Below are 22,817 nucleotides of genomic sequence, written 5' to 3'. Positions count from 1 at the left end.
TGAACAGACTCATCTCAAATCCACGTGTGTTCTTGCCTCTTCATGGATTTACTCTAGGCATGTGAGGATGCAGAGACAATACTTCATTCCTTTCTGTGGCTAAACTTGTTCGGTGTTTGTGATTGGGAAAGGAAGGAATGTTCTGCTTTGATATAGGAATCTCTTCATTTTCTCTTTTTCAGACTTCATTATCCTGTCAGTGTGGACAATGCTGGCCCTTAGTGGAGTAACTGTGCAGCTTCGCCGAGAGAGAAGTGAAGTGCCCTTCCCACCGCACCCCTATCTCACCTGGAAGCGGGAAAGGGAGCGCAGAAGCACCAATGTCTTAGACCCTAGCCATCATATCCCTCCCCTAAGAGAGAGGATCCATAACAAGCTACTGCATATCAAAGAGTTTTTTCAGAAAGAGCAGCCAGCTGGGGAAAGAACTCCGTTGCTTCTGTAACCCACCAGATAACTAGTGGGAACAGAGAAGAAGAATTTAGGAATGGCGAGATGAACGATCACCAGCAAACCAGCCAGTGGTGCAGGATTTACCACTGCCAATTTGTCCTGCTTAATAAGAGGAATGTATTTGCCCAACCTGGAAGAAGTTATCTGTCCAGTACACTACATGCTGTTTTGTGACTCTTTCCTCAATGGCCCACTCAGCCTGCTGTAACACGCGTACGTCTAGCTGCAGAATCTTGTACTAATGGTCAAGTACGGGTATTTATCTTGTGGTGATCTAGTTTGATGTTTAGGTATGGGAAGTATAAAACAGCCCTTGGAAAGCAACCTGTACAATGCTGGTTCTTCCCTCGCAGTGTGGTAACCACTGCTGAAATATTGCCTGACTCGCTCCTGAGCAGTCTGTCAAATTGCAAGGGATGAGAGGTAAGGACCGTGTACAGAAGGAGTTCTAACAGGAACTGAAGTATCGCCTTCTAATATAGGTACAAAATGTGTGGCTGCAGACACAATTGTTTCCAAGAAGTATTACTGAACTTTGCAAGCTAAACTAAGTGGCTTGAATTTAAACTGCACTGAATTGTGTTGTAAGTGTGCACACTGGGGCTCAGGAAGTGGACCTGATCTGAGACAAGAAGACTTTCTCCCTCGCTTTTGGATGGTTCTGTAGCAAGCTGGTCATCTGGTCTCTGTGCAGAGATGACTGCTAAGAGAACACAAGAGGTCTGCCTCCTTGTTTGCTTTCTGAACAGCCTGTGACTTGTTTCTGCTCTGCTATAATCTCTTTTGTGGTGGTGCTGTCATAAAAGAAAAAACCTAAATAAGCTCTTTGTAACCAATGGCAGGTTTTTTTTTTTTTTTCCCGGAATTGGTTGAAACACTAACTATTTTAATTTTTTGTCAATATATCTTTTAATTTTGCCTTTAAGGGGTGAAAACAGCATCCAGCTAGCAAAATACTGACCAGGATCCTTGCTGACTGAATGTGTTCCTTACCAATTTGGATTGCATCTGCCCAGAGCAGAATGTAGTATAAAAACAGATAAGCGACCACTCTTACGTTCAGTGGAGGATTGCGATCTTGTGTGGTGGCTTTATTCACTTCCTTAAAAACAAAACAAACAGCCGTTTTCAAAATGCAAACTGGAGCACTGTGGTTTTGGCTCACGTAAATGCACAAGCAGTCCTGAGGCTGTCCTCAGTTTTACCTGCCCTTGCCCCCCATGCCCAATCCTGGTCTTCACATTCAGTGTTTACCTGCTGATCCGTAATGTGTTCGATGATAGCTGAAGTCTTGCATCCTCTGTCTCGATCCAGGTTATGGTGGCTCTTCCTTCTTAGTCTCGCTATCTTTGTACTTTTAGTGTGGGCAGCAAAGTGTATAGTCCTTCCTCTCCGAAGGTGAATGGCTGTTCTGCTGCCTGAATGGAACCACCATGAGTGAATACCCTAGTGGTGGGAACTTAAGTTCTCGGCCACCGCTTTACATTCTTGGTAGTAAGTACGTAAGAAACAATTCTTTGTAAGGGAACTGGCAAAAGAACTTTATCTAGGAACTTAGTTGAAAGTTAAAACACCCTGGCAATAGGAAGGAATTAATTAAATTAAAATTACTCTACCGGCCATTTTTCTTTGAGTGAAAGCTTAATGATACAGTATCTGAGGTGACTGATCTGATACTTAGAGAGACAAATGCCATGATTGCTTGGAGCTGGAACATCTGCCTCAAACAGCAGAGCAAGGCTGAGATCCTGCAGTTTGGGTCTTGCTTCACCGTGCTGTTGTGTGGCACATGGGGGTAAACAAGGAGCTCTTTCCCTGGCCTCTGGCAGACGGATGCTCGCTGATGACTGCCCTTACCGCACTGATGCTGAGCAAGCATGTCTTTGCCGTATTCGATGGCAAGTAGCAAACACTTATTTGGTATATAAATGCTCTTAAACATGTTTACCTTGGTGGTTTTTTTATATAACTGCTGTGATTAACATTGTGGAAGAAACAAGTTTAACTCTAATTTTCTATATCTTTTGTAATAAAGATGTCTTTTGAAAGACTTGGAACTAAAGGGGACTCTTCGGATTCAATGATGTTTTACAACTTAGCTTCTGCCTTTGGTATTGTAGGGATAGTTTGTTTTGAAAAATCTCTTAGCCCCTCAAGGGATGAGGTGGGGGGGAGCTCAGCTGACCTGTTGTAAGGACTTACTGCAGATACAGTGACACCCAGAGGCTGAGAGTGTGGTTATGTTCTGTATGAAACCAGTGAGGAAGTGCATGGTCCAAAGGAGTTTGGTTGGTTTTTTTATAGCTTGGTCAGATGAGGTTCTAGAGAACAAAGGGATGGTTGTCATCCACTTCTTGACTGGAAACTAGTCTGCAAGATCATCTAGGAAGTCTATGGCAGAACTGGGCTTTGAACTCTCTTTCTGAGATCCTGACTTGGAGACTTTGTCTTTTTTTTTTTTTTTTAATAATGCTGAGAGGTGATATGGGAATTTTCTTCCATATTCTGTAAGCCATAGTGAGTAACAGTGATGATAATCAGAATACACTAACTGATCCACTAGGGTGCTGAAGGGGTAACTTTCAAGGTTTGTTTTTTTTTTTGTGTACCCCCTGAGGCAGTTGCAAAAGGAAGACTGGATCCTACCCTGCTACGCCTCTGTTCTGACTGCAGAATCTCTCACTGGAAGCATTCACGGCCTTGCTGTGTTAGCTAGCTTAAAATAATGGTATCTGATGTTCCTGGGGAATCTAAATCTAAACTATGTTCTTCTAGGTAGTGATTCCCCTGTAAAATCAAGTGTTTTGAAGCTTCATGTGAGCTGAAGCTTTCTGGACTATGATGATGATCTTCCTGCTGCTGTAGAGAATTCTTCTGCCATGATGGCTCCAGTACACCTCTTTAACTGAGTTTTCTGCAGTCTTTGCTGCACTCTAATCATGCTGCAATGATCAGATTGTGGTATTTCTGAGCTGCTTGTAGAGCTTTCCCAGATCTGCATCTGTTCCAGTCCTGCCTCAAATCCATAGGAGAAACTCTTCCTCCTTCCCTCACTCCCGCACCCGTGCTTATTTCTCCTAGCAGTTAAAACAGGTTGTGGTACAAGTGGAGTTGAGGACACTGACCTTTTCAAAGAAACAGATCTTCCTTTGTTCTTGTGTCTCCTTCCTCACCTTAAACACAAACCCAGCCTGACTGCTGCTTCAGAGTGCTACATGTGTAGGGCAGCTTGCCTGCCTGCTTCCCCAAATGTTCAGAACGCATGACAGATCATGCTTTCCCTAGGTGTACTTGGAGGGGAGGAAGACAAACTCTCCCCTCCTAAGCTTTGTGTTTTGATTTGGGAGCAGGTTATAGGAAATTATAGAAGGGGCCCACAAAATAACTGCAGAGACAATGAAGGAACATTTATGTAGCCTACGCAAGTGGCTCTTCTTACTGGGACAAATGATGTGGTGTAGATCTTCCGGTCTAATAGCCCATGCTGCTAGTGCTTGGTAAGAAGAAAAGGTATTAGTCGCTGTTCTTGGGTCTTCTCAACCAGTGTTGGTAGAAATATGTTGTATACAGCAGGCTATAAAGCATTCGGAACCGTTTTGGGGGCTCAGCTGCTGGTACAGGTTTTGGGAAAGGCCAGTTTTGCATGTGTTCCAGGTTGGAGTAAAAGACAGATACAGGGTATTATATAAAACCCATGCTAGAGACTTCCGAGAAAATTTTGACTGCGTTTAATACCTTGCTGCTCATGGCCGTGAGCCCGGCTTTGAGAAACCCGAGCAGAATGCGAACATTGTGGAGTGCCAGTCTGAAACAAAAACTCAGTCCTGTGAAATGCGCTGACTGGCTGACGTCTTTCTGGTATTGCTGTCAGAGAGAGACTTTAACGTGTCCTGGCTTGTTTGGTGGCTTGCGTTCAAGCTGTTTTGTTTTCCTGTCTCTGAGGCGCTTAAGCATTGCCAAAACTGTATGAAACTGCCCCAAGCAACTGGGTACTGAAACAGAGGGTAAAGCAATCCTTAGTTTAAAACTGCTCGAGGACCACAATCCTGTTGTTACATGGCACAGACATCAGTAACTCCTCAGGAGGGTGTTTTAATTAGAGGCTAAGGACTGCACTTAGCTAACACGGAGGTAAAACTGCTGATACTCCTAGCAGGGCCTAGTTATGAAGCTCAGCCAACCACAGTGACCTCTGGTGGCTTGGGGTTTGGAAAGAAAGCATTTCACAACTTGCCTGTATGAGTGCTGTGTCCCGCAGAGGGAAGAATGGGACCCTTTGTCTCCGCTCTGGTCTCCCCTGTGTCCCATGTGAGATCTGTTCCTCACTGCTGCTCTCAGGCTGAGCCATGTTCTGCTCCTCTTGGGGGAGCTTGTCAGCTCTGGAGCTCCTGGTGAGCTCTGCTCACAAAGAAAACATTCTCTTCCTCTATCAGACCTCCTTAAGTAGGCCCTGATGTGGTTTTTACCGATTCTTTAATTTTTAGGTGACTAGGTGAGCACATTCCTGCTCCTAACCCTGAAGTGCAAGGCGTACGTTTTGGCTTGCAGCGTCCTCCAGGCAGCAGGCCGGGTTAAAAATCGTCCTTCAGCATTGCTGATCCTGTAGCTGTTGGTCATCCACTGCATCTCCCTGCCTGCTTCCCTAACTAGTGCTGAGTTACCCTTACCCAGCCTTCGCTTTTCTCTGCAATAGCAAAAGAAATAAGCGAGGCATAAAGGATTTCTGTGGTCCCCTCTCTATCTGTCTTTTACTCCAACCTGGAACATGTGCGAAACTGGCCTTTCCCAAAGCCTGCCTTTGTTAAGTTTTCACTGACGCATCTCGCCCCTCTATGTCTTTCTATCTATCTAGTGAGGCTCTTCAACTTTCTGTCCTTGCCTAGAGCTGTCCTTTATCTGAGAAACAGGAAGCCCTTCCTGAGAAGAAAATACGCCCTGTTGTAAAATACGCGTTTTTCGCTAAGCCTTCGAGCTTTTAGTCTCTCTTCCTAAAACTGGCAGCAGCGTGCTGTAGGTTTGCACGTGATCTTCGCAGTGGTATTTGTCGTGAGCTTTATTATAACTTTAGTTTCTGGCCAGTTTGTCCAGTGAATAGTCAGAATAGGAAGCGTTGAGCTTTTGGTAAGTAAACGTCCTACAGAAGAGTATTGTAAGCGTTAGGTCAATGTGATCTTAACTCAGTGGCTGAGATGCATTGATATATCCCTGCCTATTTATTTGAACTTTGTCAATATTCATCTGATTAGGTTGTCCCCTCCCACATCTTTGATTAGTAGGCTTTGATGTTTCCGTTTTCCTTAGAAACAAGAGCTCCAATACCATTTTTGTTTGTTCAAGCAGATGCTGCTTGTTTAGAATTTTTTTTTATTGATCTCGGACCTTGTCTGCTAGCATGTAGCTGTAGGCAGACAGCTGTCTCCTGTTTGAGTATGCAAGGCTTTATACTTTCATGCATGCTGGGGGAAGACAACTTCAAACCAGAGCAATAAATCAGCTCATTGAGGGAGTGGGAGGAAAAAATGGTTGTGTACAACTTACCTACCTGCTTCAGAACTGGGTCTTCACAAGTCTGCCTTGTCAAAAAAAAAAAAAAGTACCCTTTTCCATGTTATCCATAGCGCCTTCTGGTGTAACAACAAATTATCTAATGTGCTCAAAACAAGCTGGATTCATTTTTTTTTCTTCTGAATGCTCTGGGGGAAAAAAAAGTTATATGCAGGAAGCAAAAAAGCACAGGTAGCATGTATCGTAGGAGGCAGCTGCTGTTTGCCTAGCCAGTAATTTAATGAGTTGCATATGATGATTCATTTTAAAATTGTTTACTATGTTCCCGAGCATAGTATTGGAAAGCCTAAGACCCTGATCGCCCTGCAGCCATCGCTGTTTGTATTGTTCAAACTTCCAACAACTGAATTTTCAAAAATGTACCTAATGCTTTTCGCTGCTGAAATAGCTGTCCTCAAATGTATTTCTTAAGGTATTTTTGGTGGTGAGAACATTGTAAGGAAATTATTTATTTTGCCGTTCTATAAAAAAGGTAAAACTTCACCTTTGGACAACGGCAAGGGACTGCAGTTGGAGTTCTGCTTGTTTCCCTTGTGCCACCCTTCTCCCGTTCGTTCCTGAGGAGCGTTGCCAGCACGTGCTTTTTCAAGACTGGAATTATGAAACTTTTCCCTCCATGCTGAGCAGTTGCTTGAGGTTTTCTTCTTCTAGATGTAAGAGGAGTTTGGTTTTGGTTTGGTTTTTTTTTTGTTCTGAACTGGGGAAATAATCATGTTCTCTGATATAAAGGCGTGGCCACACCGGCTCCCAACAGGCGTGCTGCTGCGTTGGAACATGTCTGGGGAAGGGAGGTGGTTGCAGGCAGCAGGAACATCGGTGTCTTTTCTCATACAGCCATTGAGATAGCATCTGTTTTATTTTGCAGCACATTTTAGTATGTGGAAGCTAAACAGTTTTGTTTAAATCAGTCTACTCTGCTGTCATCGGTACGAAATTCAACAGCGGCACAAATGAAAGAAAAAGTGGGATGGGCAAAAGGTGAGGCTGAACGGGACCCACACCTCGACCAGGTACGTGCGTGTGATACAAACCAGCTCCCTGCTGCGCGCGGCTCTCCCAGCGCACCTTGGTGTTCTGGAAGGGGAAGTTCAGCCTCAAGAGGTCCCCTGTTGACGTTTATACAGAATCTACTTTTCTGCTCTTTAAACAAGAACAGCAGGCGTTTGTTCGTTGCTGCTGCTTTGGGGATATATGTGGGAGAGTGGATAGATTTTTTTTTTTTCTAGGCCGATAACGAGATGGTTTCGTTTGCACACCAAGTTAAATGGAATCGCTCTGAGACAATGCCTTCTGTGACAATTGTGCAGACAGCTGGGAGCTTTTGGACACCTACAGCCCGACGGTGTTCCCGCTGCATCTTGTGGGGCCTTTTCTCCTTTTTTTGGTCTCTGGTGGCCGTGCGTAGCTTGATGCTGCTTCCAGAACTTAAGCGTTACCAACAGCATGATGCTGGTAAAGAACTTGTCTAATGTTAAAACTTACTCCTCTACCACATTCCTTCGCTTCCAATTTAGGATTTCTTCTGCTCTCCTGTCTCATCTTCCTGCTGTCACTGTATACAACCTGCCCTACTGGGACCAGCACTAAGGTGTTCTCCTAGCCAGTTTAGCCACCTGTCATCTCGGGCACCAGTATCTGCAGAGAGAACAAGTGCATGGTTTATACTTAAATAGGAGACTTTAGAATTTTATTTTTTTTTAATCAGCAAAAGTGCTTTTAAAGTTTAATGTTTACTAACTAAAACTGAAAATTTCCTAAGCCAACGTAAATCTTATTTTAGGTATCTACGGAGGGATCCTAGTAACTGTAACTCTGCATGAAAATAGTGCCATTAGTTCTGTATTTTAACGTAATCTTCTAATCCAATCTGTTTGTTAAAAAGCCAGAGGTAGTTGAAGCTTTTAATTGTACAGAACAGCCCAATTTAGTTTCAAGCTGCCCTTCAGTTTTACCTCGGTTGAATAGCTGCTGCATGTATTTATGACTTAGCTTGACATTTCTTACCTGTCTTTAAACACAGAATTTATGACACTGAAAAAAGTTTGTCTTCTGAGAGATCATGGGGAGGTGGAGAAAACATTACACTGCCAGCTTATGAATCCTCATTTACACATCACAGAGAAAGGAACCCAGAGCTTGAACCAAGTCAAAGTGATTTTTTTTTTTTAATCTTCAAGAAAAAAAACCCCAGCTGTCGCATCCTATCTGTACCAAAATATGTTTTGATCCAAAAACCAAAGTCCAGTGGCCTGCTTTTTGTTTATCCCTACTGCTCCTCTGCTTAGTAAACAGTTCCGGTGGTTTATTTGAAAGATGAGTAACTACATCTGCAGAAGTGATTGTTAGTTTTCCAAGAGAAAATGAAGACTTTACGGAGGATTTCTTCTTTAGCTATATAGCAACATGAATACAAGCACTAGAAATGGGCCTGCCTGCCTTAAAGTATAAAAATAAGCTGAGTAAATGGCAAAACTAGTCTTTTTTTTCTTATGTTACTAACAAGGCTCATTTCAGCTTCAGTACCTTGCTTTAATCATGAAGACATCCATATTTTCAGTCAACTTTATTGATAAAATAAGTTTACTGTACAGTACACAACTCTAGCCATAAATTCTTTCCAAGCCATCTGCATTACAAAAATAACAGGTATGCAATGAAAAATAGTCACTCCACACGCTGTGAAGGTTCTTTAAAATCCTAAAGTGATCAGGTCAGGGGAATGACCGGGGAGACATATCAAATGTGAAGACTAGGAGTAGATAAATTAAGTCACATTTTTTTTTTTTTAATTTACAAAAATAAACACTAATCAAGCATTATTTCATAATAGAGCAACCTTAAAGAACTGCCACAGACTAACAACCCTTCTCTGCTATACAACTCTGGAGATTGTATTTGAAAGACAAACCAGAAAGTCAGCTGTGAAACTCCACTCAGCATGAAATGGATATAGATGCCTCTGATACCAGTCAATGGCTGAAAAGACACGTTTAAAACGAATAACTTAATCAACTGAACCCAAAACTTCTGGGAAGTTCGCAACAACAAAACACACTCCATTAAAAAGAGATGTCACTTCTGATAAGTCACCAGCTTGTAAGCTACAGTAGAAACGCAAAATCTAAATTATAAAAGCACCGGCAAAGTTTTACAGATAATAATAGCAGACAAGTATATTTTGTGCTTGAGCTAAAGTGTTCCCCAAAAAATTCCCCCCAGACGTTTAGCAAGTTTGGAAACGGTTAAAACTCTTTTTCCATGCACATAAAGGTCCTCAATATAGTCTTAAGCCTAGAAACAAGCTAAGATGCTCTGGAAAGAGAAGTAGCAGTTTCTCCATTTATAAAAAATGCTGTGAACATTTGGAGAGCTTGATTGATCTGTCCTTTCTGAGCTCTTCAACTGCATTTCCTGGTATATGCACTAGTTAATCGAAAACCAGTGCTTATCGTCTCTGCTAAACACTCCTCTTTCTCACCATGTCACTTGTTTCTCTGAAAAACACTATGGGAAGGAGGGCAGCAACTGACAGCAACAGAATAAAAGTATTCAGCTCCCTACAAAGTCGTTCACTGGGAACTGAAAGTTCACCCTTAGACCTGTGGTGCGTTTACCTTGAGCCCAGGGAAGCTGTACCGAGTCAAAGGAAGCTGTATTTAAAACTGACGCACTTAGAAATGCTTGATGCTTAATTCTTTTTGCACTGTTGCAACTGAAAATCAAATTTGATTAAGTAATAGTTGATTTCAGAGTAGGATTTCAACTCATTATTAAACAACCAAAATATCCAACTGTGGGTGGCGTTTGTAGATCTACAATTTTCTGTGGTTGAAAGCTTTCGCTCTGCTTCTTTGAGTATGCTTTCCAAGTAAAGAAAACATTAACACGCCGGACAAAAAGTGATGGTACACATCCCCACTAGGAATGTTCTTGCGGCCTTGACCAAGAAGCGGTAGTTGGACAAACAAATGCCAAATGTGAATTATTTAGGCACCTCTTTACTACAAGCCTGTCCTGTGTAGCACTTCCGCCGTATCCGCAGATCATATAGGCTGCGCTTTGATCTAGAAAAGCCAATTCCTTTTCGCTTCTGCCAGTCTTTGATGAATAAAAGCAAGCTGTCTATTTGTCAGTATAGCATATTGAAACTTTCTCTAGTGCAAACAGAACACGTACCTGAAACTTACCTAAAAACCTTCTTGATGCCTAGTGCTTAAGAAAGAAAAATGAAGAGTATTGATTGCAGGCGTGCAGGCTGCCAACTTTGCCGTAGAGCTGCTCCCTCCTTCCCCCAGCCGCCTTGCTGCTGCTGTTTGGGTGCTTTCAAATTGCCGTTTCCCAGTTAGGAAGTTGGGGCAGGCAATCGGAGAAGAAATAGGTGGGACTAACGTGGCTTCTTACCTAGAGAGAACTGAGCCTGGTTTTCTCTTGCACAAGTAAAAGCTAAGGCAGAATGATACCGTGCTACCTGTGTTCCAGGAAACAGAGTGGGAGCAGCTCTTTTCATGTTTTGAAAATACAATTCAGTATCTGTATTGTAAAGAATCTTCTTCGATTTAAAAAAAATAAATACTGAACAACTGCAAAAGCATTGCTTATGTTTCAGCAATTGGCCTTGTATTTGAACAGGATACCCTGTGGCTAAATAACAGAAATCCTTAAGTTTTATGCTGCCTATGTACCCTTTCCATTAAACAGGTTTGTTGCAAAATGAGAATTTATTAAAAACTCACTAAAAGGAAAAAATGTAATGTGGATCATGCACAGATCATATTCATAAGTTACTACTTTTTAGCCAGAGATCAGACTTTAAATCTTACCTTTATTATATAATAGGTGCACTGAAACTTTGTATGAGCAATAACTTATATAAGTTATGTGAAATCTTGTCTTTTATCTGTAAAATGACTTCATATAAAAATAATTCCCAATTCAGGACGTGCATGAATCCATTTCCTACTGAAGTTAGATCTATGGCAATTAATCTGTCACTAAGGTTTTTGTAGAACACCAATTTTAATTTATTTTGCGCAGTATAAAAGCCACTAAACTGGAGTTTAAGACGCATTAGCTTGCTGGTGCCCTATTCAGTAACAAGTGCTTGACAAGTGACCCCTGATACTCCATTTGTAAAGTGTGCAATTGAAGCTTGGTGACTTCCACAGTTTTTAGCTTTTTCTCAGGCTCAAATCGCTGCTTGTTACTAATCCTGACAGAGACGTACTCTCTGACGCATCTTCTTTCTTGAGGTTCAGGAATGATTCTCTAGTTATTTGAAGAATTTCTCTCAAGCCTTTGTTTTCTTGCTATAACCAGGGAAAGAAAAGGCATTTAATAGAACTCCAGAAAGAAGTCAAGATCACTACGTTAATAATCTCCCCTCTTCTCTACTCCAAACATATGTATGAGGATTAAAATACCGATTTGCAGGCAGGTAGTGCTACGTTATCTTCTAAAACTAAGAACATTAGGTTTCTGACCCTCTTGCTCTCTCGAATGGGCATTATGCATCCAAAAAAAAAGTTCAAAACACAAAGATGGTTAAGAGGAGGGTAATTAAGTTCAAATGTTGCATTTAAAAAAAAAAAAAAAAATCTCCTGTTCTTTCCGCACTCCCTGTCCCATAATGAATTGCTTTGCTAGCACTTTAATTAAAAAACAATAGTGTTGACCCTCCAATGATAAGCAACTGAGATCCCCCGTCAAGCACAAAATTATTATTAAAAAAAAAAAAATTAAAAGCCAAAGGTGTGGGTATTATTATTTGCATCCTAGTGTCTTATTCGTTAGGATGAACTTGTATTATTTTCTAGCATTTCTTTGCTACGCAGAGACTCAAAAAAAGAGAAAGCTTAAGCCAGTACATAAATATAAATCACTCATTTCTGGTGATGAAGGATCACCTATGCAAGACCTGAGGGTAAGCTAGAGTGGGGAAAATAGTACTTCCAGTCCTCCCAACAAGGGAAGTATAACAAAATAGCAGTGTGACTGGTACAGTAACTCACAAGAGATACAGTAACTCAATATAAGTAATTGTGGTGACATATACTCCCTTGCTATTGGTGCCACTGTTGTTTTGGTTTCATACTTGCCTCGAGCTGAATGATACGTTCCTGCTCCTTACAGCCATGCTTTTCATCAATTTCAATGGCTTTTCTCATTACTGCTGCCATTTCTGTAATTTGGTCCACATGCACTTGCAGCTCCTAAGACATAAAATTAAAATGACAGCTTTAGTAATATACTTTCTGCATTATTAAAAAACCAAAAGCATTAAATGTACATTTTGACTGCTGTGCCCCTTAATAAAAATGTGAACGTGGGCCTAAATTTGAGAAACCAAGTCCTTTATCACTTTATAGCATGAGCAGCCACTGTGGTGCTGTTTATTTAAATAAATCCGGTTTGCCACACAGTGATCCCTTTTATTAGAATTTTATATAAGCTTAAATGACAGTGTCTTCCATAGCTTCCACATCTTCCAAACAGCTGCAAGTTAGCCACGTGCTTGCTCTGACAAGGCCTTCCTGTGTTGCAGGAGTTTATGTCTATCATTTTGGCTAGGCAGAAAGGCTAAGCTCATCTAAGGACAGCAGGGTATGCAACATTCGTTCCATTTGTTTGAAACCTGATCTCAAGCCTGGTACAGCCAGTACCAGCCCAGGGGTAGGCATTTATCTCTTAAAAAGACCAGGTGAAGTGGTTATCCTTACTATGTCGTACATCAGGAAACTCAGCTCTCTCCTTAGCTCTTTTTAGATATTTCCACTTGAATCCACTTCCAATTCCAGCTTATCTGGGATCTGGACTTCAGAGGTCCTTGTCCTTGCTGAATTGTAAGAAAAACTCGTGTGTCCTCACTGACCGCTTTGTGTCCATTCATTAACGCTGGTAGGGCGCCTTCCTAACTACCACATCTCGCTGAAAGATTCAAGGAGGAGGAAAAAGAGCGGTAGTTTGGTTTGCTCTTGGCCTGTTCCACTGCCAGCAGTAGGATGACAGGAGCCATGTACATTGGCATAACAGCCTTTGCAAGGAAGCTAGATTTTAGATAATCTTCACTGTTTGCAGAGAAGTGATCTCTTACCTGGACCTTGTTGGTTCAGGTGACAGCTTATTTTCTCACTGGCCAACCTACCAGCAGGAAATGCTTAAAGGGTCACTACTTCTTTTCCCCTGCAGATCCAGATAAAGAGCCTATGCCTTTGGCATTCGTTGCTGTTCAGTTAAGCCAAATATTTTAGTGGCATTTCCAGTAGCTTTTATTGTTCGTTGTCTTTTCCTCAATTTGTCTTTTATACAAACTCTACTATCATGCCAGCCTATCCACGTCCGACCTGACCTTTGGACAAAATTCACAATACTTACAAACTAGTATCAGGAAAAGCAGAACAGTAGGACTGAAATGAAGAACAGTACAGGCTAAAGTTAAATCCCACCTTTAAATTATGAGTTTGGAGGTCCATACATCTAGCAGATGATCAGCTTGCCTTGAAACTACCAGAAATGATTAAACTACCATAAAAAACTGCCTCACTTGCAGTGAGTCATAAACTTTACCTGACCAAAACAAATACACTTTACTAAAATGAACATTGGCCCTTTCCATCCTTTCTTCTCCGCTGTTCCAATTGCCAAAGCTATGGTTTAGCTGTTTATGTTTACTCATTAAATGCCCGCTCATGGCATAGAGGGGAGAGGAAAAAAAGAGAGGGGAGTGGGGAGGAAAAGAACTTGCCGTGAATCTTTATTTTCTTCTCAGTTTTCAGTGAAGGTCATTACAGGAAACATTTTTTCAATGAAAAACTAAATTTAGCATGAAAGGAAGCTGTCATCAGTGGTAAAAGAATGAGTTGGCAAAGATGCAGCCTTGAGAAGGACTGGGAAGGAGTTAGTGGTTTTTAGATATACTGCTGTCCTCCCTCCTTCCTATTTTGCCATCTTACAGGGTCTCTTGATCAATACAATTTAGGGCCCGTTCCGAGGTCGCTAATGTTAGATCAGATGCAAAGACAAAACTGTAAGGTTTTAGTCTGGAAGAAAGATGTGTAAAACTTAGATGCTGTAATATCAAACAATACCATCAAAGTGTTTCTTTATGAAGATAGCCTCAAACACCTACGAACACTTCTTGTATTGCTCTCCTTTTTGTTTGCCATATATTGGTTTTTTTCTCCAAAGAGAAAAATACCCACACATGTTTTTAGGCCTTGTTTCAGTTGAGTGAATTCAAATAGCGCAGTTAGATCAGGGTCATTACTACCAACACACACTTTTCCCATGCACACAACACCGCTAAAATAAATTGGGTTTGTGTTTAAAGAGGTGCTTGTTGATCTGCAGAAATCTTTTGTAAATAGGCACTAAAGTTAATAGCTGCCACTTGAGAGAAGAGCGATTCCTGGTAACAGTGAGATTAATTCCTTAGGTATGATGGATTTCTTAGTTGACAGGAGAGAAGTATTTAAAGACTGTGTCAAGATTGTTCAATCTTACTGAATGTGAAGGCTGATCAGAAGAAGAAATAATGAAATTCCAGAAATCTTAAGTGTCAGGATAAGGGTGATAAATCCTCTTCATCATGTGTTCTTGTGGGATCAGGTTTAACCAAAATGTTGGCCTAAATCTCCTGTTTAAATAATATTGTTCAATATTCTTTTTCTTTCTTTTTTCTTTTTTTTTTTTTTTTTACCTCAAGCTTTTAACCCATAGAAGTATTCCTAAATGAAATTTCAAAGTCCATTTCAGGATGGATATAATTCTACCTTCTTGTCTTGGATAAAAATTTACCCTCTCCTGAGGCTGTAAGATACGTTATACTATATGCTAAGGTAACTTCTTCTGAAAAGGACACATACCTAGCATTTTTTAGGAATTTATGTTAAAGATATAGTTCTAATCCAGTAAATTCTTTTGTACCAATTTAAGTAGTCCCATTGATCTCAATGGCACTAATTACATACATGTGATTTTGTAAGGAGATAAGAAAACATCAAATTCTTAAACTTTGTTTTCTCAGTATGCAGACCCTAACTCTGCTTTGCAGACTTAGTTTGTTGAGGTCAAAGATTATTAAATGCTTAGAACTAATATTTGTCTACACAGTTACACTGCTCTGAGATGATTACCTTTCATTTAATATGTAATATAATACTTTGTTAGAAAGCTCCTGTTTAGATCTGCTAGTGACCTAGAATTATGAATTTTCCTGAAAATATACTAAAAAAGCCTAAACTATATATTAATGCTATAAAAACATACATTAACCTTATATGAAGCTGCTGAATACTCATATATACCTCCCTCATGATAGTTTACAAAAACGTTGCTTGACGGCACTTTGCTTTTCTAGTTTTCAAAAGCCATACGATGAAGCACACCGAATACCAGCAACTGTCACCACCCTTCAAGCATCTCAGGCCTCCCTGGATTCTACTTAGGAATCCTGATCAGCACCAAAACAAGAACCAAGGGCTGAAGCAGGGAAGAGGGGAAGCATGTGCTCAGTTATTCAATATTCAAAAGAGCTTTTAAAATACATTTTTAAAAATTTACAGTATTTAGGGGAAACAATTTGAATATTGAACTTAAGAAGCTTACTCCTCCTACCCTCCCCAGTAAGCACAGGTTTACTCATTATTTGTTGCACTAACAAGCGTAAGTTAAAGGCAGTCTAAATGTTTGAACGTTACTGAGATCTATGGGCATCTGGAAGTATAATAGGGCAGTTGCCTTAAAGACCTAGGCAAAACAAAAGTAAATTAAGTAGATACAGTCATGAAATGCTACTTGATAAAAGCTTAAATAAATCAGAAGCTAGTAAGGTTGACTTACTAGACTGATGAAGTTTCATGTTTGTGTTTCCTGGACTGCATTACAAAAATTAGGACTTGTTAGTACAATGATACAAAAACTGAGACAAAGTAAGCTTTGAACTGATCCACTACAAACTAACCTAAGTGTTAACTAAAAAAACAAAGGCAAAAAAAAAAATGAAGTCATTACCTTGGAATGTTGCTCTTTTAACTTCATTATTATACTTGGATCATCCTTTTTGCTCGCCATAAGCAACCTAAACATCTGTTCTCTGTACTTGCTCATTATGAGTTCCAAAGCAGACTGATGTTCTTCAAGAGATGTGCGTAGTTCTACCAACATAATTTTTAAATTCAGTTAAAGTTTAACAGAGGAGAACTGAAACAAAATGCAAAAGAACTCCGGCTTAAGAAAACTAAAATAAGCCCTTAACTGAGCGTGCCCTCTCCTTGCACCATAAAATCTACATAGGCTCTGCAAATATCTTCAGTGATGACTGCCCTGGGAAAATTCTTGTTCAGTCAGAAACAGAAGGTCTTTTGTTAATATGACTTCATATTCAATCCCTTTAGCTGATATAAGCCGTGTTGAGTGTAGCTGAGGAGAGCTTTACTCTAGCCACCATAAGCAACACTGTACAAAAGCTGGAAAGAAGTTTACAGATCTGTTTTAATCTGCAGCTTGGTAAAATAAGAGTTAAAAAATGCTTGTGTTCAAAATATACTAAGTCAAAGGACAAATAACTCCTGAGATAAGACAAGATTCATATAAATCAAGATCATTGACTCCTTTGCTGAATATAGCTGTTAGAATACCTAAGGTATTCCAGGAGGAACAGTATATTCCTAGTGTACAGAATTCCAGAAAGAATTATACTACTGCACTTACACTACAACTTGTCCTGAGTGCTCCTAAATTAGTTATTTTTAGCAGTGGGAAAACACCTTTCCAAATAGATACCTATATTGTAGAAGTAAGTTATATTTATCTCCTCACTTGTGCTGAACATTAGATAAGGACTGAAAAAGTAATTTTCCACAACTCTCTCTTTTTGTTAATCATAGTCCGAGTGGTTGGACATTAAGACTGTTTATTAGACTGCATTATGATCAGTTAAACTGACAAATTGAGAGTAGAAGAAAAAATTTCTTCTACAACAATTTTTTAAGATAGTAAAAGTCTCACTAATTCCAGTGCTGCAGGGTGAAACTTGTAAAGGACAGAATATTCACGTTTTACCTTTATTTTCCTGTTGCAGTTCCCTAATCTGTCTGTTTTCTTGTTGGATACCCATCACTAACGTAGACCGAGGACGATGTCTTGCTACTTCATTGAGCTCTTGAATTTCTTCTTGGTACTAGTTATTAAAACAAACAAACAAACAAACAAACAAACAAACAAACAAACAACAACGGCAACGTATTTGAGTAACTGAAGGCAAGCATTACTCAGCAAGTCACAAAGGACCCGTTCTAATGTCAGTCAAAGTCTATAACCAGCAAGATAATGCCTGTTTTTAAATAATAATATCAAACGAACAAACAAAAACACTTCTGAAGCTGTTGCTAACATACTGCCCTTTAGAGACACAAAAGTATCAACTTTGTTTTTAGACAAGCTTCATACCTCATATGTGTGTAGTGGGCATTATTTAACCTTCCATTAATGCAGGTCAAATTCACCAACAAGTAATTTAAAACTGATACACATATGGTAAAGAAAAACCATCAGGTATTAACCTCTAGATATTTACTGTGGCTTCCCAATACCTTAAACCACAAGATTGTATGGGTACCAGTCACATGGACCTGAACGAATGAATGGATCCTGACTCTTAACAAACGGGTAAATTTAATACTCGTGATTTGAAGTTATGAAGCCTCTGCACGACTGGTTTTAGAGGGATGAAGCACATGCAGGGTTTTATTATTTTGCAGGCCCATTAACAGGACCTGTGTTCTATTAAAATGACAGGATGAACTCCCATATGGAAAGTCAGTAGACACCTTTATGTTCTTCCAGAAGTTCTCTAGTGAAAGTCACACTCGATCTAACAACATGCCTTGAATAGCCTAACGTCAGAATGGAAATGATCACGAATAAGCCTAAGAGGCTGCTTTGAAACAAAAGGCGACTGTGGAAAGATAAAGTATTCCGAACAGAAGAAAGCATGACAGGGCCTCTATATGATTAAATGTGTATGTTGAAATTAATAAAACAAGTAGTATTTCACAGAAGAGCAAAACACAAGACACCACACAATGGTTTGCAAGATACTAACCCCGTTTCTACCAGTATTCTTCAAATAAACGCTAGTTTTCAATATTTAAGCTAGAGTAACAGAGAAAACTTCTTCACAGGATCAAACTAAATATATAAACAACGTATTTTTAGATCATAATCACACCTATAATGAAAATACTTAGTATGGTATTAAAGAATTAACCAAATAACATACTGATTCTACATTGTACAGTAGCACACAAAAATTATTTTAAATTATGTGTTTCCAAGTTGTTCTTTTAATGGAGTAAACAAAGTTGAAAAACAAACCTGTTTCATTGCTTCAACCCGCTTGTTAAGAGCTGTAGTCTGTTCAATAAGAGCTTCTGCTGCATTGTCATGTTCCCTTAGCCGTTCCACCAGTGCTTTCGCATCTGCTAAGGCTTTTTCAATTGTGCAACTCATTTCTAAAGATTAGAAATGTATTATTTTCACAACACCACCTGTTCGCTATACAGAGAACAGCTATCTATGTGAGACATATATATAATTTTTTTTTTTTTAAGACTAAAGTAGCTGAATACAACCTTTCCCTCAGAAACATCCAGACATTTTGTTGTCTTTTAGGAGTAGCAAAAATTTATATATCTTAAGAATACCCTAAAGTCTGCCTTTCATTTTCCTGCTTTTTATTTGCTATTGAGACCATATATCAGAGCAAGGAAATGAAAGTAAACTTTGTGTTGTAAGGGGAGTATCGATATACTATGTGCAAAAGGATGACTATGAACATACGGAAACTGAGCAGGCCATGTCCTTCTATACGTAGCAGAGGAAAAAAAAGAATATTACGTTAATGATTTCACTTTTCAATACTACCTTTTTTTCTTTTTTTTAATGTGCCCTCCTACCAGTCAGATATACTTCAAGATATTTGAGAAGTATAAATCCAGCACAAAAGAGAATGCCAAAGAACTACAGTGGGCTGGAAGATTTTGATGAATTAAATCAGCAGAAAAGGAACAGCTCAAACTGACAGTGTAGAGAAAATTACTCGGGGAAAATTCAGAAAACTAAAGGCCTGTGTTTTTTTCATGTCTATAAATGAACACAAACATCACTGTACAGAATGAAACTGTAAAATTTTCAACAGGATAGAGAAAGACAGCAACTTAGCTAAGAAAAAGAACCGACTGCATAGTTAAAATACCAGCCTTCTAATTGCAGTAGTTAGCAGAAATCACCTATTGATAGAACTGCTAAACTTGCAAAACGCTTGTACATGCTACCATTTCCAAAACACTGGCCTTTACATTGAATTTTTTCATACTCATTCTTGATAGATTAAGTTTCAAGATGGAGATTTTCAGCCCAAATTTATATTTTCTTTTAAGAAAACTTGCACTTTTTCTGCTGAAAAGGAAATCTACTTAAACTCCTTGAACAGTCCTTCAGCAATCAGACAGCAACTATCGAGGCTTATTAGAGTTATGGGCCTTATTAATATAAGGCTTGATATTTGTTTCAGGAAACTTTCTAAGGTAGTGAAAGATCAACTAAATCCATTTCTTAGCCAGGCCGTTTGCTAAAGGAGAAATTTTTGTAAGCATAAAAGGTCAGTGAGCCTTTCCTGAGCTACAGGAAAAAAAAAATTTGCTCGAAGTTGATTTTCTAACTTTCTTAGGCACCTTGACAAACCACACCTAGGATCTTTAAGCCAAGCTTAAAGAAATCCTCACATTTTCCCCAACGGACCTTTTCCCACTGTCCCAGGCAAGTAGCAGAAGTAAGGATATTTCAAACACCAGAAGATCCACCATTCCCCTCAAAAGATTTACAAACATAGCAGGAATATCCTGCCCTCGTGCATTAAGGTGGGAGAAAACTAAGCAAGACAGCAGCAGAATTTGCAGTGTTCTCTCCGAAGAGCTCTTGTGCGCCCAGAACATCCTGCAAGGTCTAACCTCTCAAAAGCATTTTAATTTGGTAATTTCATTAGCTGCTCCCTCTGCTCTGAGGAGTGCATGTAATATAAAAGCATTTAGTTTACTTTTTCTACGTAGGTGGGTCTTTCAGGGACCCTGCCATCACAGAAAGACTGAGACTTGCTTACTGACAAAGGAGCTTCCGTAAGTGAGCTTCCTGTATGCACAGAGTGCAACTGTTTTAACCTGTGTCTTCTGTGATTCACATGTTACCGAAAGCATCAGCACTTTGACATGTATAAGTTTCCTATAGACATTCGTAATGTTAATTCCTTCCTGTTTATCCACTAGAGTTTTCATTTTAAATTCCACATGATGTATATATGTATTTGAGGTATCAAGTCAACTTCTTCAGCAGACTGGTGTGTGATCACAGGTAGCTAATTTATTCACTCTGGTTTAGCAGTTTGAGCTCTTTTTAGTATTATTTAGACAGGGATCATACTGCCTTGTTTTTAAGCATCTGCTTTTCTTGCTCCTCATTTTTCCTTCCAATTCTGGTCTCACGTTCTTACTGGACTACAAAAACACCACAGACAAAAGATGACCTTCCACACTAGCTGGCTACACTGTTACAGAAATTGATTTAATCAGATCCATATTTAAGGAGAATTTGACCAGCAGTCTTTAACTCAATTCCTGGATCATGAATTCTCTAGCTGGTGTAAACAAAGCCTCTCAGGCCTCTCCATGAGCTTGGAATACATTTGGCATTCAGACTACAATGCAGTTAACACCTCTGATTATTTGTATGCATCAATATAAATTTTTAAACACAGGACGTATTCATCCTCCCATGCACTTTCTCATTTTGACCCAACCCAAACACACACAAGAGAAAAAGAAACTCGTTTGTAGCAAAGCCACTGGCATTCTTCTTCACAGAGAATGAGCTGGAGAAGGCACGTGCACGCCTTGTGTGCAATGTGGCCGCGCAAATTCAGCAGTGACTATCCACCCTCACAGCGCAGCAGCTTCAGCAGGCCAGAGGCCTGTTTTCAGGCAGGATTTGTACTTCAAAACGGAGAAGGATTATTTGTGTCAGGGTAATTCGTAGCGGCTCCAAATCTTGACGAGGATTCCTTTGGGCAAGACACCGGCCCTAATCCTTGGAATTTGAAATTCTCCCTAGTTGCTCATCTGGCTGCCTACAAAAACCAAAGCTGTTGTCTTATCCTAAAATAGATCTAAATCTGTGAGGTAACCTGGACATTTATGGAAAAAAACCCAACCAATTAATCAAACCTATTTGATTCAAACCAATTCTTATTGCACATTATTTTTTTTTTTTACAAGCATGAGGACTATAGTAGCTAAACTTAATGATTCCTGAACTCTACCCTACAAGTGATGCCCAGTTGCAAACACATTTGTTAGTCTGCAATCTTACCAACAGGGTCAACAGGTAGCAAGAGCAACAACTCAAACAACATAGCAATACTGCTACTACATGCTCATTTCCTGTCACTTCCTGCTATTTACTAATTGCTTTCATTATCAAATTTGGCTGCCATTAAAAAAAAAAAAAACAAAACACCACCACCAAAGAACAAAGATCTTTGCACAACTATAGCCCTCCTCGAGTTTTCTGTCCCTTCTTTCTCTGGTATCTTCACTGAGAACTGCCTTTTCCCGTAGCTTAACGCTTCGGTTTTTCTCCTCCCCGCAGTTACCAGTTTTGCAACGCTGAACCACGCTGCAGTTTCTAAGAGTTTCAGGCGGGGTGCAAGCGTCCACCAGCGCTCTCCGCGTAGAAGCCGAGCCCCGCCGGCTGAGCCGGCGCCACCGCCGCTTCCAGCGGCACCAACCGAGCACCGAGCCTCCCGCAGCGAACAGGCCCGGCCCCCGCACCGCGCCGCCGCCGCCGCAGCCCGGTCACCGACAGCGCACGCCTGCCGTTTCCCCGCCGCTCGCCGGCCGAGGGAGGGGAGCGGGCGGCGGGGCGGCAGCTCGCTCTCGGGGAGCGTCGCCTCCTCCTCCCCGCCGCCAGAGCGGATGCTGAGGCACGCCAGTCAGGACTGTCGCGACACCGGCACCTCCTCCCTCGCACCCCTCGTGACGTCACGGCCCAAAGGCTCCCCGCGCGCCCCAACGCGAGTCCGTTGGCCTCCCCCCCCGCCCCGCCCCGCCCCGCCCCGCCGCCGGCCGGGCTGTCCCCAGACGCCCCCTTCCCCGCTTCGCGCCACTCACTCATGACCGACGGCTCCGGCAGCGCCCGGCGCCGGGGGTGAAGCCCCGACCGGCCCGCCCCGCTGTCAAATGGCGGCGGGCCGCAGGGGGGAAGCGGAGGAGGAGGGGCGGGGGAGGCGCGTCGCCGCCAGTGGGCGGGGCGGCGTGAGGCGAGGGCGGCCGCGCTACCTGCCGGCGGCACCGGGCGAGCGCCCGCCGCTCTCGCGAGAGGACGCCTTGCCACCGCCCCCAGCTCTCGCGAGAGTCGCCTCCCCGGCTCCCGGCCCGGCTCCTCGCCTCCCTATTGGCTGCCTCCGACGGAAAAGGCCGACCCCTCCGCCGCGCGCTCCCCTAGGGAGCTCTCGCGAGATCCGCGGCCGGGGGCTCCTCCTCCTCCTCGCGCCGTGCGGCGTCTGGCGGCAGGGCGGGGCGGCCCGCGCCCAGGCGGAGGGCCGAGCGGTGGGGCCGGGGCGGGTATGGCGGGTGCGTGAGCCCGGCCAGCCGCCGGGGCCCGGGTGGCTGCCGCCGCCGCCGGGGAGGTGAGGGGAGGCGAGGCGGGAGGGAGGGGAGAGGGGAGAGGCGCTCCCCCCGCCCGCGCTGGGG

At 41.6% G+C, this 22,817-nt stretch overlaps 2 protein-coding genes across 6 annotated transcripts in view; one reads left to right on the top strand and one right to left on the bottom strand.

Moving 5' to 3' along the window:
* TM7SF3 (transmembrane 7 superfamily member 3) overlaps positions 1-21,848 on the top strand; it is a 37,297-nt gene extending 15,449 nt beyond the window's left edge. The window contains exons 12-16 of one of the 4 annotated variants that reach the window (XR_015706458.1): positions 183-1,173; positions 6,491-6,671; positions 6,884-7,028; positions 7,245-7,470; positions 21,715-21,848. Coding sequence is in view for 1 of the 4 variants with exons in the window: in XM_087765505.1 (XP_087621631.1) it covers positions 183-445 (263 nt within the window). In the remaining 3 variants the exon portion in view is untranslated. Of the gene's footprint in view, positions 1-182; positions 1,290-6,490; positions 6,672-6,883; positions 7,029-7,244; positions 7,471-8,038; positions 9,330-21,714 lie in introns of those variants that run through there. The other 3 variants (XR_015706459.1, XR_015706460.1, XM_087765505.1) reach the window with 3 other exon arrangements.
* Positions 8,567-22,628, bottom strand: FGFR1OP2 (FGFR1 oncogene partner 2). 2 transcript variants are annotated; one of them, XM_087765507.1, is made up of 5 exons: positions 22,236-22,628; positions 18,391-18,527; positions 17,077-17,194; positions 16,027-16,169; positions 8,567-12,227 (listed from the first exon to the last, which is right to left on the bottom strand). In XM_087765507.1, exons 1-5 carry the CDS (start codon positions 22,237-22,239, stop codon positions 12,078-12,080), a joined length of 552 nt encoding a protein of 183 aa, XP_087621633.1. In that variant the 5' UTR covers positions 22,240-22,628; the 3' UTR covers positions 8,567-12,077. The 2 variants fall into 2 exon arrangements, with proteins under 2 accessions (XP_087621633.1, XP_087621634.1); XM_087765508.1 differs by lacking the exon at positions 22,236-22,628 and adding an exon at positions 21,719-21,852.
* Between the last annotated feature and the right edge of the window lie 189 nt (positions 22,629-22,817).

Source organism: Nipponia nippon, unplaced genomic scaffold (assembly GCF_047370975.1).
Source record: "Nipponia nippon isolate SJK-2023a ecotype South Korea unplaced genomic scaffold, ASM4737097v1 scaffold_3, whole genome shotgun sequence".
Lineage (NCBI taxonomy): Eukaryota > Metazoa > Chordata > Aves > Pelecaniformes > Threskiornithidae > Nipponia > Nipponia nippon.
Note: the sequence above shows the minus strand (reverse complement) of the source record. Positions and strands in the feature narration are given on the sequence as shown.

What these genes read in the sequence shown, in the direction of transcription:
- FGFR1OP2 (XM_087765507.1), bottom strand. An exon ending in GGGTTGAAGCAATGAAACAG is followed by an intron (nt 17,195 to 18,390) that starts GTTTGTTTTTCA and finishes TTTAATAACTAG; the next exon opens with TACCAAGAAGAAATTCAAGA. An exon ending in ACTGCAACAGGAAAATAAAG is followed by an intron (nt 16,170 to 17,076) that starts GTAAAACGTGAA and finishes TTATGTTGGTAG; the next exon opens with AACTACGCACATCTCTTGAA.